At 41.0% G+C, this 18541-nt stretch overlaps 1 protein-coding gene across 2 annotated transcripts in view; it reads right to left on the bottom strand.

Annotated features, from left to right (window-relative positions):
• Positions 1-9409: 9409 nt before the first annotated feature.
• Positions 9410-18541, bottom strand: part of LOC138303937 (lysosomal protective protein-like) — a 100904-nt gene continuing 91772 nt past the window's right edge. For both annotated transcript variants that reach the window (XM_069243512.1, XM_069243513.1), the window contains exon 15: positions 9410-10632. In XM_069243512.1, the coding sequence (XP_069099613.1) occupies positions 10549-10632 (84 nt within the window). In that variant the 3' untranslated portion in view covers positions 9410-10548. The remainder of the gene's footprint in view (positions 10633-18541) is intronic.

The raw sequence follows: 18541 nt of genomic DNA, 5'->3' as shown, positions 1-18541 counted from the left end.
GACGGCCATGGAAGGAGGGGTGTGTAAGAAGATTAGATCGGCCTGTTGTACTTATGTGCCACCCAATGATGCGGACAATGGGACATTAACTCAGGCCATTGAGACATTGCATGATCTACAAAAGAAAATGATCAATGAGGGGGGTGCCCCTGATGGGTGGTTCGAGGGCTGGTTCGAATGGGTGCCGTCAGGGTTGTTCAAGGCCTTGTTGCCTTTGATCGTGTTGTTGCTCTTGATGTGTCTTATTTTTCAGGTAATAATAGCATGTTGCAATAGGATGACAGCTAAATTGGGAGGGACAGAGTAGTGGGTATGTGGTGATTCCCCTAGTTTCATTAGTAGATGGGGAGGTAGGAAAAGTAGTTAAATAATCAACTAGAGGGGGGAATGATGTAGGAAGAATAGGAACACATCACATACAAACAAACATAAGTTCCCAAATCCTAATACAAACATTTTAGGCTAGGGATAGTTGTAAACGAATGTAAGTAGTGAAAGGCTTAATACAGGACATGCTAAAAAAAGACAGACTGTGGGTTCAATAGAAAAGGCAGGTCATATTTAGGACAAACAAACACTTATTACTTAGGAAACTTATACACATGCTGTATTGTTAAGTTAGCTGTGCTGAAACACACAAGAGTCCCAAGCCACATTAGAATGAGAGTTTTTCTTTAAAGCTGCACCAACTGTTGCTTTCAAAATGTTCACTTAGCACGAACAGGGTGGAACAAAAGGGTGTATCCTGCCTTAGCACAAGGGCCCTAAAAACCACAAGTCATTCATATCTTGGTGAGGTGAACTGTGTAAGGGTCAGATAGGCATTAGCACAAGGCAGGACTACCGTGAGCATCATGTAACATATAATCACTTGTTGTGCAGGAAAGATAGAGGTGCTGAATGACGTCAATGTTACTTACCCACCCATGAGGTGACCAGTAATCGTGCATGTGCTCTTGTGAAGAGGTCCCTCTCCCCTATTATCTTATCTGTACTGCTTGTTCTTTGCTTTGTTTTTGACCCAGAGCATGCCCTGTTTTATAACACAGTGTTGGTATAGATCAGGGGTCTAGAACCTTTTTAAGTTGAGCGCACAAGCACTTTTTGACCTGTTATAAGTATTCTGTGGCCTTTTACCCACACTCACCTCACACCCATCACTTTCACTCCTTTGTGGGCTTGCCTTTCAAACATCCCTTCATTTAATTGGCACATACTTTAAGTTTGTCCCATCTTGAGGTGGTTTTGTTACCGCCTTGCAGACTGACCCTGTTACATGGATTATTGCATGATCAACAATATACTTTGGTGTGGGTGAACTATTTCTTTCTTTTCTCTCTCCCCTTCGTGCACAATGGCGCTCACAGCACACAAAGGACGTTGCTCACAGTTACCTAATCAGGGTAATTTATTTTGGCTCTCCCCTAAGTATGTTTTCTCTCCAGAAAGAACATTAATCACTAGAGTTATTTTTACATTATATGCACTCATCTGCTTAGTACACGTTCTTTGCAGCTGGCATATTAACCCTTAACCCTATGCCTTACTTTATGAGGACTCCAAGCTTTCACTAGACAAAAGTACGTTCTCTCTCCAGAAAGAAAATAAATCACCAGAGTTATTTTTTACATTACATGCACTTTGTGTTTGCCTAGTAAACATTCTTTGCAGCAGGCACATCAACCTTCTGTGGTACCTTATGATGACTCCAAACTTCCCCTGGACAAAAGTATGTTCTCTCTCCAGAAAGAACATTAATCACCAGAGTTATTTTGACATTTCTACATTATGTGCACTCTGTGATGTTTTTTGCAGCAGGCATTTTAACCCTCTGCGCTACCTTATGAGTCCAAGCTTCCACTAGATAAAACTATGTTCGCTCTCCAGAAAGAACATAAATCACTAGAGTTTTTTTGACATTTTTACATTAGATACAATTTGTGATCTGCATAGCACACGTTCTTTACATCTGGCATACTAACCCTCTGCACTACCTTATGATGAATCCAAGCTTCCACTAGGCAAAAGTACATTCTCTCTCCAGAAAGAACATAAATTCTCAGTTATTTTGACATTTTTATATTAGAAGCACTCTGTGATCTTCCTGGGACAGTTCTTTGGAGCAGGCATATTAACCCTCTATACTACACCCTATGATGAGTCTAAGCTTCCACTAGATAAAAACGAGGTTCTCTCTACCGAAAGAACATTAATCACCAGAGTTACTTTGAAATTTTTACATTATATGCACTTTATGGTCTGCCTAGTACACGTTCTTTGGAGCAGGCACATTAACAGTCTGCACCATCTTATAATGAGTCCAAGCTTCCAGTAGACAAAAGTATGTTTTCTCTCTCTCTCCAGAAAGAACATTAATCACCAGTTATTTTTATATTATATGCATGCTGATCAGCTTAGTACATGTTCTTCGCAGAAGACATATTAATCCTGTGCGCTACCTTATGATGATTCCAAGCTTCCTCTAGACCAAAGTATGTTCTCTCTCCAGAAACAACATAAATCACCAGAGGTATTTTCTCATGTTTACATTACATGCACTCTGATCTGCTTAATAAACGTTCTTTGCAGCAGACATATTAACCCGGTGTGCTACCTTATGATGACTCAAAGCTTCCACTAGACAAAAGTACCTTCTCTCTCCAGAAAGAACATAATCACCAGACCAGAGTTATTTTGACATTTTCACATTACATGCACTTTACGATTCCCCTAGTACAAGCTTTTTGCAGCAGGCATCTTAACCCTTTGCGCTACCATATGATGACTCCAAGCTTCCACGAGATAAAAGTACATTCTCTCTCCAGAGAACACATTAATCACCGAAGTTATTGACATTTCTACATTATATACACTCTGATCTGCCTAGTACACGTTGAAGCAGGCATATTAACCCTCTGCACAACCTTATGAGTCCAGGCTTCCACTAGATAAATGTTCTTTCTGGTGAGAGAACATAGTTTTATCACGAGAGTTATTTTGACATTTTTACATTATATGCATTTTGATCTGCTCTGCCTAGTACGTGTTCTTTGCAGCAGGCTTATTAAACCTCTGCACTACCTTAGGAGTCCAAGCTTCCATGAGATAAAACTATGTTCTCTCTCTAGAAACAACATTAATCACAAGTTATTTTTACATTATATGCACTCTGTGATTTGCCTAGTACATGTTCTTTGCAGCAGGCATATTAACCCTCTGCACTACCGTATCATGAGTCCAAGCTTCCACTAGACAAAAGTGTGTTCTCTCTATAGAAAGAACATTAATCACCAGAGTTATTTTGACATTTTTAAATTATATGCACTCTGTGATTTTATTGGCAGCAGGCAGATTAACCCTCTGCACTACCTTATGAGGACTCCAAGCTTCCACTAGACAAAAGTATGTTCTCTCTCCAGGAACTACATTTATCACAAGAGTTATTTTGACACTTTTACATTATATGCACTCTGTGATCTGCCTAGCACATGTTCTTTGCAGCAGGCATATTAACCTACAGTGCTACCTTCTCATGAGTCCAGGCTTCCACCAGACAAAAGTATGCTCTCTTTTCAGAAAGAACATTGATCGCCAGAGTTATTTTTACATTTTTACACTATTTTTTCTTCGTGATCTGCCTAGTACATGTTCTTTAGAGCACACAAATTAACTCTCTGTGCTACCTTATGAGTCTAAGCTTCCACTAGACAAAAGTATGTTCTCTCTCCAGAAAGAACATAATCGACAGTTATTTTGACATTTTTACATTACATGCACTTTGTGATGACCCTACTACACATTCTTTGCAGTAGGCACATCAAGCCTTTGCGCTACCTTCCTCTAGACAAAAGTATGTGCTCTCTCCAGAAAGAGCATTAATCACCAGTTATTTTGACATTTTTACATTAGATGAACTCTCAACAGAAAAACGTCACAAATGGGAAAAAAGAAAAACAGAAAACAGCTGTAACAGTGAGCTGAAGGGGCCAGACGTGGCTCTACAGCGGATATGTAGGCCTGATATGGCTTTTATATTACATTGCCTCAGTATTTAGTGCTTTAACATTTATATGAAGCAGCTGTGTTACTGCGTAGTGCTTTAAAGCTATTTTCTGCTTTGAAGAAGTTTGTTTTTTGGGCCTCTAGGAAATATAAGCTATTTGTTTGAACACAATATTACAACTTTACTGAACTCCTTAATAAATACCTTTGAAATTTGTGCACTGTGGCTGCTTCTAAACCCTGTCTAGGCAGCCAACCCCAGCTCATGAGCTCTAGCTGCGGTCCATGATGAAAACAGTGGGGCAAGGTGCTGAAATCCTGGTTTTCCCATGTTTTTACTGTGATACACTACTTTTCAAGAGGGCATTCTAACTGTAATATTGTGAAGTTGGAAGTCAGTCCTTGAAGTAGTATTCAGAGTTGTCCAGCTCCCTAGTTCAAAACATGATGCGCTCATTTAGTTTGTTTTTTCTTTGCATTCTGGGACTTGTAGTTTTATTTTTATACATGATGCAAGCTGGAAACCAGCCCTTGGAGTAGTATTCGTAGAGTTGTCCAGCTCCTTTGTTTGATGTATGATTCACTCATTTAGTTAGTTTCTGCTTTGCATTTTAGGACTTGTAGTTTTATTTTCATAACGTGATATTAGCTGCGAATACAAAGCAAAAACCTGACTAGATGAACTACACGCAAGAGTCTGTTAAACTGGAGCTGTGTGTGCGTGTATTTATAAAACTAACCTCGAGGAGAGTTTACAGTTGATTATGCTGTACAATGATCAATATTTTATAACAAATATTTCAGTTCAAGACTGACTGAGGATCGTTAATATGCGAGATGGCTCTCCTCAAGCGTGTGAAAAAAGCATGGTCGTTTTGTTCAACTCACTAGACTGCAGTAAAGGGACCGTGATCCAGTAAGCATGCATTCTTAGAGTACAATTAGTTATTTGTTGCCCTGCCGGCAAGGTCGCCTGTACCAACTGCCAAGTAAATATGTTTTGCACCTGGTTTTTTTTTGTGTTTTAAGGGCCTTGTTTGAAAAAATATTCCATTAAGCCTACTAACCCTTCAGTTATATGCAGAACCACTGGAATTATGTGGCAGAAAGAACAAAAAAATGCGTCAGGGTTAACCAATTAATACGGCAAAAAAAGGCCAGAGTATGTATTTACAATGCCAATAGATCCAATTCAAGTAAATGCGAGACATGTTGCATTGCAAATGCTTGTCTGTAATAGGAGCTACTTATGTTGAATGAAAATCACCCCAAGCTACTAATAATATTATAGGTTTAATCGTAACTATGTCAGACTAGAGTAGATAGTGCCCGTATGCATTATTACTAGCTGTGATCACCACAAATGCATCAGGCAAGGTTGCTAGCAGACATGTAAAAAATGCTTTGGCAATGTAAGCTGCCAATGCATGGGCAATACATAACAGTCATAGCTGTCATGCCCCTGGCACAAGTTAAGAATATTACTAATAAATTTCCCCACCACTCATGATGTATCGCTCAAATATCAGCTAAGATTTTTTTTTTTTTTTTTTAAGCCAACCATTTTTCTCCAGAAATCAGTTTTAGAGGATTGAACGGACACACATTTACATCTCAAATACACACTTTTCAATGCTGGTATACATATACTAATTTGACCAAGTAACAACTAATGTAGTAGACTTGGCTGTAGACAGGAGAGCTACTTACAGGTGAGTAGAAGGTTCCCAGTAGCTCACAAGCTACCCATTGGAGAAGCGTGGTATAGACCTTACTTTGCTTTTGATAATATTTCAACAGTAAGGAAGTGTGTTTCTAAGAGAAGTGTTCCGTTAAAGGTTTAGATTATATTTTCATAGGATTGTAACACTGTCCTTTAGGAAATGTGTAATAAAGTTGTGTATCACAAAATAACAGTCATTTACCTGTGCGCAGCATACTGAAAGTTGATTTGAGATCCCTTGCATACGAGAGTCTGCCAAGGAGAGGCAGGCTTCATTATCCAGAAAGAGAGGGGTGGGGCACTCTGAAGTGCAATGTCATAGCATGGTAAACACAGTGGCAGCCGGGAATTAGAGCATAGTGGTGTAGTGTGGTCAGTTTTACGTATATTTTGCGCATTAGCTTCAGGCCTTAGGCCTCTGTACACTTTGCCCTAAATATATTTTATTCATTTGCTAACAGCTTAGAGCCTCTGTGCACTTTACTCTAAATGCTTTCTATTAGGCTTCGTACTGTTATTTTACAGAATAGCCAGTTCTACGGTGTTGTTTTTTATTCATATCACACTGTTTTGCCTACTTCAGCACTGGAGTTCTTCATAACATATTCACTCTGTGCTTTAGTCAAGGATACAGTCTGGTACATTGCCGATAGACGTGGTAGGAGTCTAGACTTGCCATTCCTGCGCAGGAACATTTTGTGATCACGATGACATGTTAGTTATAAAATCACTTCCTTGTCCCAATACATGCAAGAGGGAGATTCCGACCAGGGAACCACAACTAGACGCTGACTGCCTCGTTGCAGATGCTGAACCAGATCACAGGCCTTTGCTCAGGTATGAGTGTGTCCGTCTCCCTAGTGATACAGAAAGGCAAGCTAGAAGCTTAACATGCTGTGCTCTAAATAGAACAAGCAGAGGGAGAGTAGAAACGGTTAGGAATTATGATAGCTTTATTTCTATGTTTTACTCTCCTGGTTACTATATCAATCCTACTATGTTGTATTGTTCTGGTTATTGCGGCTCACGCCTTAATATCTAAAATACAGTTGTTTTATTAAAACATTATATAAAACTTATACTGTCTTTGTCATTTGTATATGAGACCATATTGTGAATGAGAGAGTTGGTTTGGATCTGAGTGACCACGACTTCCCTGAGAAGTTCCAAAGATGTCATGCGCTCGGCTGCCCAATCATTTCTTCCCCGTGGGAGAAATGAGGCACTGCTAGTTAGCCGGAGCAACAACCGGATTTAGGGTGGCAGAGTTCCTTACACGTGGGTCAGACTCAGTCCCCCACACATTATCGATCCTGCTGCCTAGAAATCCAGTAGTCTCATTTACGATAATGAGAGCCCACGCGACAGTGGGTGTAGGGGGGGCCACAGACACATTAACTCACTCCCAGGAATTCACACACACCCATTCACGTCAAGCACTCACATATACATATCCACCCAAGCACATAACACCTACCTTCTGCAGCATCTCTGGAGCGAAGCCTCAGAGATTCCAGGACAGTTGGGGCTGGCAACTCCTTAAGGTCAGCGAGTGAGAAGAGGCGGCAGACCCTGCCTCATCGCAGACTGGGTTGGGATCAGAGAGAATTGCTGACCCACCCTACTCTGTGACTAAAGGGTCAATGATAAACACTCGGCTTTGGACAGTCCAAGAATTAAAACTGAAGCACCCAGGTACAGGCTATCAATGACGCTACGCCTCCTCATAAGGGAGAGGTCCTCCAAGCACTTTGCCCGGTTATGGCTCTTTCAACAGGTCACGCCCTCGGGAGCTGTGACATCTTTAGCCTGGTAAAGTTCGGCTTAGACAGCCATGTGCCTGCACATTTAGAGCATGTATAATGTCTGGTGGCTTGACCTGACCATAAACAGTGTCTGTAACATTGACTTTTGGTAGGGGGTATAGGTGGATGAGCATGGCCCCTCCCCTGTTGAGAACAGGCCGCTGCTGGGAAAACAGCTTATGGAAGAATGCCTTGGTGTCCCCCATTCAGGGGTACCGAAAGTAAGAATGTGCAAGATTGTTTATTATTGCGGATCAGAAGCCTTTCCAATGGTGGGGAGAGGGCAGATAGAGCACCTCCCAACAAGAAAAGAACATCTTTAAAGTAGTGAAGGAAGCCTCTAGCTCATAAGCTCAGCATAGTGGCGGAGGCTTCCTTCACTGTTGCTTATAGCCTGCAAGGATGGGGATGGTGGCAGTGGATGCCCTACACAGCAACTGATGTTCATGAGGGCCTCTGTGGCAGCCCCGTGGCTCTCTACAAGGTATCTGAGGCCGCAAGTTGACAACTTTATCAAAATATGTGATTCCAGCAAAATTTCAGTTTTTTTTAATCCTTTTAAATGACTAGTCTGAGCAAGAGATTCTACAGTAACAACTTTCCTTCTCCAACGAAACAGCCGATGGTGGCACTATGATATGAACTGCAAACACAAAATGTATGGCAAAAGGGGACCTTATTATTAAAACACTATCACGGAGTCTACTACCCCATACACCAAGACGGTTGAGTGCGTGTTATGCCCATTTGTGCGGAATTATGCTAAAAATAAATTTACAAAACATTTGCCCTAAGCTGCCTAGTAAAGAGATATACTTGCTTTAAAATGAGCAGTGAAATCCTAACAGCAAGTGAACCCACTCATTAAATGCTATATTTACTCATGTCATTGTAGAGCATTGACCAAGGTTATTACATGTGCTCACTGTTGATTCCAGATGTGCTAGCCTTGTGCGCATATTTAAGCACGGACACAGTTCAAAATGTAGGACGAGTCGGTCAATAGAAATGAAGCATTAGCTCCAGTGGCCACGTTTCCTTTTAAAATGGTACTGTTTGGGCATTGTGGAGCTGTTGTCAACATCTCCCCGGGGGGGGAAGGGGGGTCGTCTTTAAACTCAAGACTATTGCCGATGTACACAATAAAAACGTCTGAGAAAATAAAGCTGCACCTTCCAGACCAAGCACACGATGTCAGGAATAGCCACAAAATGTGGATATGTAACAGATTCATAATGCACACAGTATATGCTGAATGAGTACACGTCACTCAATTGTGTGGGCATAGCTAAGGTCGCCACACAGATAGCTAGACTGTTTGCATGGCTCCACTAATTTAATTACAATAAATGCATGGCATGGTGGATAATTTATTTCCTGTCCAGGCCTGCGTGTACAGAGGAGAATTACAAAAAGGGATCGAGCGGCATCGGTGCTTGGTTGCAGGCACTGTGCAAGATATGGGAGAATTTATTTACAAGAGGGTTGGATAAGATGGTGTTGTGAGGTCCGATGGATATAGGGTTCAAGTCTATTAGACTGAAAAAGCAATGGTGGTGGAAATTGACAGATTAATGAGATCCAGTGTCCCAGGTGACTGTATCCCACAATCTTGGCAAGCGAAACTTTAAAATGCCTAATGGAGGAAATGTTACAACCAATACTTGTTATCAGGTGATAATTAAAAATATGAGCAACTATGTTTTTAAAATGCCTGGATCATCAAGCGTGGCGACAAGACCCAAAAAAAGAAAAGAAAAGAAGAAAAAAAAAAAAGGGAAAAGGAACACCGGTGTCCACAGCTATTCATATGGAGAGACTCCCCTGCACACCCCCAAGAGGTTTCAATTTGATGCCCCATGAAATCTACCTACACAGATTCCAGAATTAGAAGGAAATTATTTACTCATAACAATCAAAATATACATTGTAACACGATTAGCAGATGTACGAATCTCAATAAAATACATTCCTATTATTTGAGACCAAGCTTTTTTTCCCCTGTCTTCACGTAATGTTTGACCCATAACAAAATCACATTTGGCCCAAACATTGATCCCAGAATGTAAGAACTCTTTTCTTTTTCAGCAGGAAGCCACACAAAATGACATATCAGCAGCAATGAAGAAATCAACACTCAAAAACCCCCGGATTCAAGTGACCGCCCCTTCCTGTGAGCAAGAGGAATGTTTGTGGCCAGAAAGGGGCAGTGGAGAAGGGGGAAGTGGAGATTAGGCACTGCAGAAATAGAGAAAAATAGGTGCTATCCAACTGTACAAGAAGAGTTTGCCAACATGTGCTCCGACAGCGTAGCGGCTCCTTTCCACACACAACTCCTCCGGATTTCCCCTTAATTCAAAGAGATCACAACCAAAGCCTCGCCATACAAAGCCTAGCACGCCATGACGCACAACATTTCACCCTTTGACAAAGTGCATTATATGTGAACATGGAGGCTGACTAGTCCAAGCTGCCAAAGCACCCAGCGTCCCTTGCAATATAAAAGCAAAAACAGAAAAAACGAGAGGGAAAGGCATCAAAGATACACTGAGGACATTCGGCGAGCCCCTCCTCATAAAGAGGAGCCTTAACTGAAGGGTATTTCCCAGCTAACACTCGGTGCACATACAACAAGCGGGGACAGAAGCAGATACCCTTAATTTAACCCTTCTGTGTAAGTGGTCAGTCAAGGCCACATTTCGGGCGGTTCACAGCCTTATGAAAAATGCCCACATTTGAAGACGGCTGCGCACTGTAGCTGGGCCCAAAACATGCATCTTTCCTTCCGTAAAACACCGTGTAAGCACCACACGGAGACCCACTGCACTGCAATGACAGCAGGTCTGTGCACAGCGGGAAAGGTGCGCGTTAAGTGGATGAAACAATATCCCCAGTGAATTCTTGTGTTTGTGGCACGGTATGGAGCAACAAAGCAAAGTCAGTAAGTGGGAGCGAATGTCAGATCGCAGGCCCCTCGAGTGCCCTGGGCTGTTCTCTTCCTCCAGCATCTTCTCCTCTTCAGAATGGCTGTTTCTTTATGAAGCGACTGAAAACTGTAAATGCAGCTTTTGGTTTATCTGTCGGCACCATGTGACCAGCTCCCTGCGAACAAAGTAAATATGTTATATCAGCATATATATATATATCTTAAAGGCAAGTCCTACGCGCGTGCGTGTGTTTGTGTTCACACGCATATATATATATATATATATATATATATATATATATATCATTTTTAAAATGTCTGGCGGAAAAAAAACAATCTAAGATGGAGTCGACGCCCATGCGCAATGGAGCCGAAATGGGAGGAGTCCCTCGGTCTTGTGACTCGAAAAGACTTCTTCGAAGAAAAACAACTTGTAACACTCCGAGCCCAACACCAGATGGCGGGATGTGCACAGCATGTGAATCTGCAGCGACTAATGCCACGAACAGATGTACACTGGGTAAGTGACATTTTCCATATATATATATACACACACATATATACACACACACACACACACAAATATTAAACAATATTGTGCGCCACGTATAACGCAAGAGAAGAGCCTGCACTTAGAGATCGCGATGCACTATCCCTGATATTTATTAAACTGGCTGACGCGTTTCGACTGCGAGGTCTTTGTTTCTCAGTTATGGAATTCAAGGCTGATGTTTAGTTGTCCAACAGTAAGATGGGATTGATCTTCATTTCCTTGTCGCATACATCATTTGAGATTCTTGCGATGGTTCTAGTGAGTAAGATTAGCTATGACCCGATACGAAGAATACCACACGGTTTTCAGTATTCAACTCAAATCCTGGCGCTACCACATTGGAAGAATTCTCAAACATTTTCTTTCATGGGGGTTATTGTTTTCTGGTGTTTGTCTCTATTTTGTATTCGTTATTATTTTTTATTTCGTCGTTTTTTTTCTTTTAATTCTCAGCATGTCCGTAGCATGGTCTTTTTTTCTTATCGTTGTTTGGTGGGGGATGCTTTTCAATGGCTGTAAACAGTTAAGGTGATTTTATTATTCCTTTTTGGGTATCTGGTACAGATGATGAGTTAATATTGCATTTTGTGACTGCAGGAATAGCTTAATAGTGGTTTTCCTGAAGAAGGTGCTTGTGTGCCGAAATGCACGTGGAGTTTGTTTGACAAGTTATATGAAGATTTCACTGAGTATAATGTATACAATATATTGAAATATGTGACTACATTGTACATCAACTCCATCTTTGAGTCGCATTTTTATACGAAGCTTTTGATAAGTTAACAGAAGATTTCACTAAGCATAATGTATGCAATATATTGAAATATACGATTGCATTGCACATAAATTCTATCTTCATGATGTGTCATTTCTAATCTTTTTTTTTGTTTATTTGTTTTGTGACCTGTGTGGGTGTGCATAGTATGTATGTTGATGCGAAAGGAGTATGTATGTATCATATTTGTACATATTAGTTTGTCTTAAGTAATTACATCCTTACTGTAGATAGAAGTTTGTATTACTCTATAATAAATGAGTCAAAACATTATATATAAAAAAATAAAGAGTTTATATTTCTTTCTACTGCATACCTGTCTTTGGTCTTTTTCACTTGTACAAAGAGTGTAAATTGTAGTTTAGATATATTTAAGACTTGCCACAGGTTTTTGCACTTTGATTCATTCCCCTTGCCTTTGGAACTCGTATTGTTAGCAGGGGGCCCCTCTCTTTACATTATTAACGCAGGCACAGTAAGACCTCACAACCCTTAGACACTCCATCCGCCCTGAATAAAGTTAATCTCAGACACCACGGAGACCAGTTACGCCACAATAATGACAGATGATGAAGCAGGACGATAAGTCAGACAGGGTGAATTCCACTCCAAACCCACCCAGAAACAATTCCATGGAGAAATGCATCACCAGCTACATTTCTTCAGGAAAAAAGTGACAAGTTTACACTGCATATGGACCACCAGGCCAACTACTAACCCATCACACAACTAAAAACGTGTGTGTTAGATCAATAAAAAGGCAGTCACGGGCTGGGTGGTCAAGGGGGCGTGGTGGTGGGGGGGGGGGGGGGGGGGGGAGGCGAGAGGGGGTACTGGCGTTGGAAATCAAGAACACCCATCAAGCCAATCAATCCAGAGAACCCCTCAATGGAAGGGTCTAAATTATACCACAGTCACCTCATCTTGCTGGATCTATGTGAAAAAACAAAAAAGTTACAGTGGAATGTTTGCATTAATCTGATCCATTTCTAATTAATTGGTGCCACATTCCAGTTCATCATTTTTTGCCCAATATGCCTCCTCCGACTGGAACCAGTCATTCGTAAATAAGACTCAGCCTGCTCCAACAGGAGCAGTCCAGGCCGAACACCAGGCCAAATCCCCTCTGCACCACAATACAAGCAACCATACAACCAATTCAAGTGACCACATCTGGTCACACCCGCCACACTTAGGGCATCACTCTGAAGTAAAATAAAAATGTTAGGGTGGAATGCTCGAATCTCAATCACTAGGAATCCTTTAAGCCACATTTCAGTCCATCATTATTTTCCCCATCATACCAATTCAGAAAGGCACCAGCCATAGGAGAATCACCATTAGTTCTGTTCCAATATGAATAATCAAGTCAAAATTGCAAAGCCAGGTTTCCTCGGAAAAGAACACAAGTAGCACCAGACATTTTTTGAGACCATTGAGTCTCTTCAGTAGGGTGCAGCTTTCAACACCGAAGATAGTCACCCCTATGCAACACCCTCTCTTCAAGAATTGGCTCAGATGGCCTTATGGCGACAAAGATGTCCGCATCCTAGGGGAGCTCCCTGACTTCCAGGGGAATCATTCATAAGATCTTGTTTATAAATCCTGCCAGGACGCTCACTATAATTCTGGAGCAGACACACAAATGGGGTAGCAGTAAAGATATGGATCAAGGTGGTGCTTTCCTGAGAAAGAATGAGCTAGTCCGGAGTGGCCCAACTGGTGGCATAGAACATTTTGTATCTTCCTGGACCTTCTCATCTACTGCCTACAAATAGATTTGCGGGTGCAGGGGCCAGCATCGGTTGTACAAAGGAGGAACAGTGGACATGCATGGCTGATTGTGTAAAGTGCAAGGGCTGTGGCCTCGGTGCCCTTGGAGGACTGGGGAAAAAAAGAATATTAGTAGTAGGCAATAAGGCTGGGAAGCTGAAAGGATGGTTAAGTAAAAGGGAGGAGAATTTTAGACATCTTTCTGAAATTAAAATGGCTACAGACAAGAGGATGACAGGTGGCGAGACGATTTTCAACCCTTTTACTCAACATTTTCAGAAATTTTATGATTCCAAATCAGACTATAGAGTTGATGACTTGATTAACTCCATGCAAGACTGTTGATTATCACAGCTGGCCGTTCAACATAGATTATTATTGGAAGATGATCTCAGTGGATCAAATTAGAAATTGCTCTGACTCAATGACAGACTGTAGAGCTTGGTAAGATGAATGAACCGAATGGCCTGTGCTGTTTCACGAAAAATGGCAGGGACTGTGATACAGGTGACGCTGGATATGAATGTGAGATCAAGGAAAGAAGGCATGTTACTTAGAGACTGCAATAATAATGATTCTTACAGAAGGTCAACCATGGACAAATGTGCCTCTCACTATCCTATGTAGCTATTAAAAAGACTGAATTACTGGCAAAGGCACTGATGAATAGGCTGAGTCCAGTTATACACAACATGATACTTCCTAATCAATATGGATTGGTGCCTGCATGATCAACTAGCCTAATATATCATAACATATGCAGATTGTACAAGTCATCACTCTAAAGAAGGGCTGAGGAGCATAACAAACTGGCATCTTTGTATGTGGACAAGACATTCAACTGTGCTGAACAGCCTTTTCCATTCTTCCTAAACAAAAATATGGTATTTGGCCCTAGTCTTTATCATCATGGGTAAAGGTTTTGTACACTGCTCCAATAGGCAACCCAAACCCTACCAAAAAGAGGGTGGGAGGGGGCAAACGGACGAGACCACACAGGGTTGTGTTGTCCCCCATTCTTTTTAGGTGTTGAAATGGAACAGTAACTGGGATGAATACATCTCCCTCTAGGAGGACAACATATTACTACGCAGCGCATATCCCTATAATTCATTAAAAAGATTGAGACTGATCTTTAACAAATATTGATGTTACATTCTATTTTATATAAATGGGTTTGAAAATCTGTATTAGTGTCTCTTAAAAAACAGCAACACCAGGCTTGGGGTGCGCTATGCTCTTTAGAATTGAAGGCATGCACTGTGAATATCTTAGGATCTTGGTATCAACAGACCCTTAATTGTTTTACGTAGATAATCTTGACCCATTACAACAGGAGCTCAGTGTGGAGATCCTGCATTGGAATAGACAAGACTGAGGATTGGGAATGAATCAGTGGACAGCAGCAGAGAAGACATAATACACTGGTAGGGGCTTTCCAAAATGTTAATCCAGATCCAACTGACTCAGGCCAGAAGCCATGGACTTAGGGGTGTTCCTTCTCTGAACTTAACTTGTGCTGTCCAGACTTCACTTAAGTAGGGTTATGTCTGATGTAGCTGTTACAAAAGGGCTCCATGACTTTTCTTGAGCTATTGTTTTGTAAATTGTGTTGCTTGTTGTATGACGAAAAATACAATGTGCGTTTTTTTTTTTTTTAATGACAACTTCCTTCATAGTTCAAATCTTATCTGAACATTCAATACCATTTTGTCCAGATGAGCAACTCTAGATCACACCCCTGGGCCCTCAAAAGATCAATTCCATATCCAGCACTCGTTTATCTCTAAACATCCAAAGGGTAACTAAAAAAACTTCTTCTACGTATGGAAGAGGGGGTAACTAAGTCATAAGAAAAAAAAACACCACACAGGCTCAACCTGTATTGCTTCTATTTAGTATATCATCTTAAATGATACTTTACTCAGCATGTTGGCAAAAAGTCAACTTATTTTTGTTTTGTACACAAAACCATAACAATTTGTTTACATATCTTAAATTGTGTTTAAGCATATGTAGGCCTTGAAAACTCATCAAATGTTTCTAGACCTACAGGTCTAGTGAGCTTAAATTTTTTTTTTTTTTTAAAGCCACTCGACCTAACTGTAATACCACTGACCCATAAACTGATCTCAAATGGTGTGAACGTAGGCAAATATTATATTTCACTAAATTGCCTTTTCCTTTCTTAGCACAAATGAGAGCACCCTCAAGTATGAGTTCAGCATGTCTGCTGTACAAAAGCTCTTTTGCTTGATTTAATAGACTAAACTTTTGCTCCATATATATTGAAAATCGAACCCACAAATAAGGTATATATGACCTGACTCGCATCTTAATTCATTAAAAGCAGTCATTAAGGCAGTGGTAGGAATGTTTCTCAGTTCATGTTTAAAAACTCATACTCTCCATACATATATTACTAAAGCTTGTTGTGGTAGTGCACAGTCATTTACAGACAGCACATTTCCATTGAAATGACAACTAACCTTCCCACTGACAGTTCAGCAAATTTTTATAATTTACACTTAACCAAGTAAAGTGTTACTATTTGTTTTGATCCTATTTAAAAAAAAAAATTCCATCACACTTCAGAATTACAAAAAATATGCTTTCCTAATATCTGAAATATATTTTGAAATATTTGTACAATTTATTTGCAAACTATTTAATGAAAATGTCACTTACCCAGTGTACATCTGTTCGTGGCATCAGTCGCAGTAGATTCGCATGTTCTGCAATAGCTCGCCATCTGGTGTTGGGCCGGAGTGTTACAAGTTGTTTTTCTTCGAAGAAGTCTTTCGAGTCACGGGACCGAGTGACTCCTCCTTTTGTCTCCATTGCGCATGGGCGTCGACTCCATCTTCGATTGTTTTTCCCCGCAGAGGGTGAGGTAGGAGTTGAATTGTAGTAATAGTGCCCATGCAATGGAGTGACTAAGTATGCACCTATTTAAGGTTGAGATGATACATATATAAATAATTGAAGGTAACTTCCAAACTGCTACAGGCTCCCGGGGAGGCGGGTGGGCACATGCGAATCTACTGCGACTGATGCCACGAACAGATGTACACTAGGTAAGTGACATTTTCAGTTCGATGGCATCTGTCGCTGTAGATACGCATGTTCTGCATAGACTAGTAAGCAGTTATTTCCCCAAAAGCGGTGGATCAGCCTGTAGGAGTGGAAGTAGTGTGAAATAATGTCCTTAATACGGCTTGACCTACTGTGGCTTGTTGTGCGGATAACACGTCTACACAGTAGTGCTTGGTGAATGTGTGAGGCGTAGACCATGTGGCTGCCTTACATATTTCTTGCATTGGGATGTTTCCTAGAAAGGCCATGGTAGCACCTTTCTTTCTGGTTGAGTGTGCCCTTGGTGTAATGGGCAGCTGTCGTTTAGCTTTAAGGTAGCAGATTTGGATGCATTTAACTATCCATCTGGCTATACCTTGTTTTGAAATTCGGTTTCCTGCGTGAGGTTTTTGAAAGGCAATAAAGAGTTGTTTAGTCTTTCTGATGTTTTTTGTTCTGTCAATGTAATACATCAATGCTCTTTTGACATCTAATGTATGTAGTGCCCTTTCAGCTACGGTATCTGGCTGTGGAAAGAACACTGGAAGTTTCACTGTTTGATTTAGATGGAACGGTGAAATAACCTTTGGCAAACATTTAGGATTGGTCCTTAGGACGACTTTATTTTTGTGTAGTTGTATAAAAGGTTCCTGTATTGTAAACGCCTGAATCTCGCTTACTCTTCTTAGGGAAGTAATGGCGATGAGAAATGCCACCTTCCAGGTTAGGAACTGTATTTCGCAGGAGTGCATGGGTTCAAAAGGTGGACCCATAAGTCTAGTTAGGACAACATTTAGGTTCCATGAAGGAACAGGTAGTGTTCTTGGTGGTATAATTCTCCTAAGGCCCTCCATGAATGCTTCAATGACTGGTATCTTATATAGGGAAGTTGAATAGGTAGTCTGCAGGTATGCAGATATTGCTGCAAGGTGAATCTTAATGGAAGAGAAAGCTAGGTTAGATTTTTGTAAGTGAAGCAAGTAACCCACTACATGTTCTGGAGTTGTGTGTAATGGTTGTATTTGATTAATATGGCAGTAGCAAACAAACCTCTTCCATTTACTTGCATAGCAGTGCCTGGTGGATGGCCTTCTGGCTTGTTTTATGACTTCCATACATTCTTGGGTAAGTTGTAAGTGCCCGAATTCTAGGATTTCAGGAGCCAGATTGCTAGATTCAGCGATGCTGGATCTGGGTGTCTGATCTTTTGGTTGTGCTGTGTCAACAGATCTGGCCTGTTGGGCAATTTGATGCAGGGTACCACTGATAGGTCTAGCAGCGTTGTGTACCAGGGTTGCCTTGCCCAAGTTGGTGCTATTAATATGAGTTTGAGTTTGCTTTGACTGAGTTTGTTTACCAGGTAAGGAAGGAGAGGGAGAGGAGGAAAAGCGTAAGCAAATATCCCTGACCAGTTCATCCATAGGGCATTGCCTTGGGATTGTTTGTGTGGGTATCTGGATGCGAAGTTTTGGCATTTTGCGTTCTCCCTTGTCGCAAACAAGTCTATCTGAGGTGTTCCCCAGAGTTTGAAATAAGTGTTCAGAATTTGGGGGTGAATTTCCCATTCGTGGACCTGTTGGTGATCTCGAGAGAGATTGTATGCGAGTTGATTTTGGATCCCTGGTATAAACTGTGCAATTAGGCGAATTTGGTTGTGAATTGCCCAATGCCAAATTTTCTGTGCTAGCAGGCTTAACTGCGTGGAGTGCGTCCCTCCCTGCTTGTTTAGATAATACATTGTTGTCATGTTGTCTGTTTTGACGAGAATGTATTTGTGAACTATTATTGGTTGGAAAGCTTTTAGTGCTTGAAAAACTGCTAGAAGTTCTAGGTGATTGATATGCAGTTTTGTTTGATGTACGTTCCATTGTCCTTGTATGCTGTGTTGATCGAGGTGTGCTCCCCACCC

The sequence above is a fragment of the Pleurodeles waltl genome, chromosome 7, assembly GCF_031143425.1.
Source record: "Pleurodeles waltl isolate 20211129_DDA chromosome 7, aPleWal1.hap1.20221129, whole genome shotgun sequence".
NCBI classification, from domain to species: domain Eukaryota; kingdom Metazoa; phylum Chordata; class Amphibia; order Caudata; family Salamandridae; genus Pleurodeles; species Pleurodeles waltl.
This window is presented reverse-complemented; position numbering and strand designations above follow the sequence as displayed.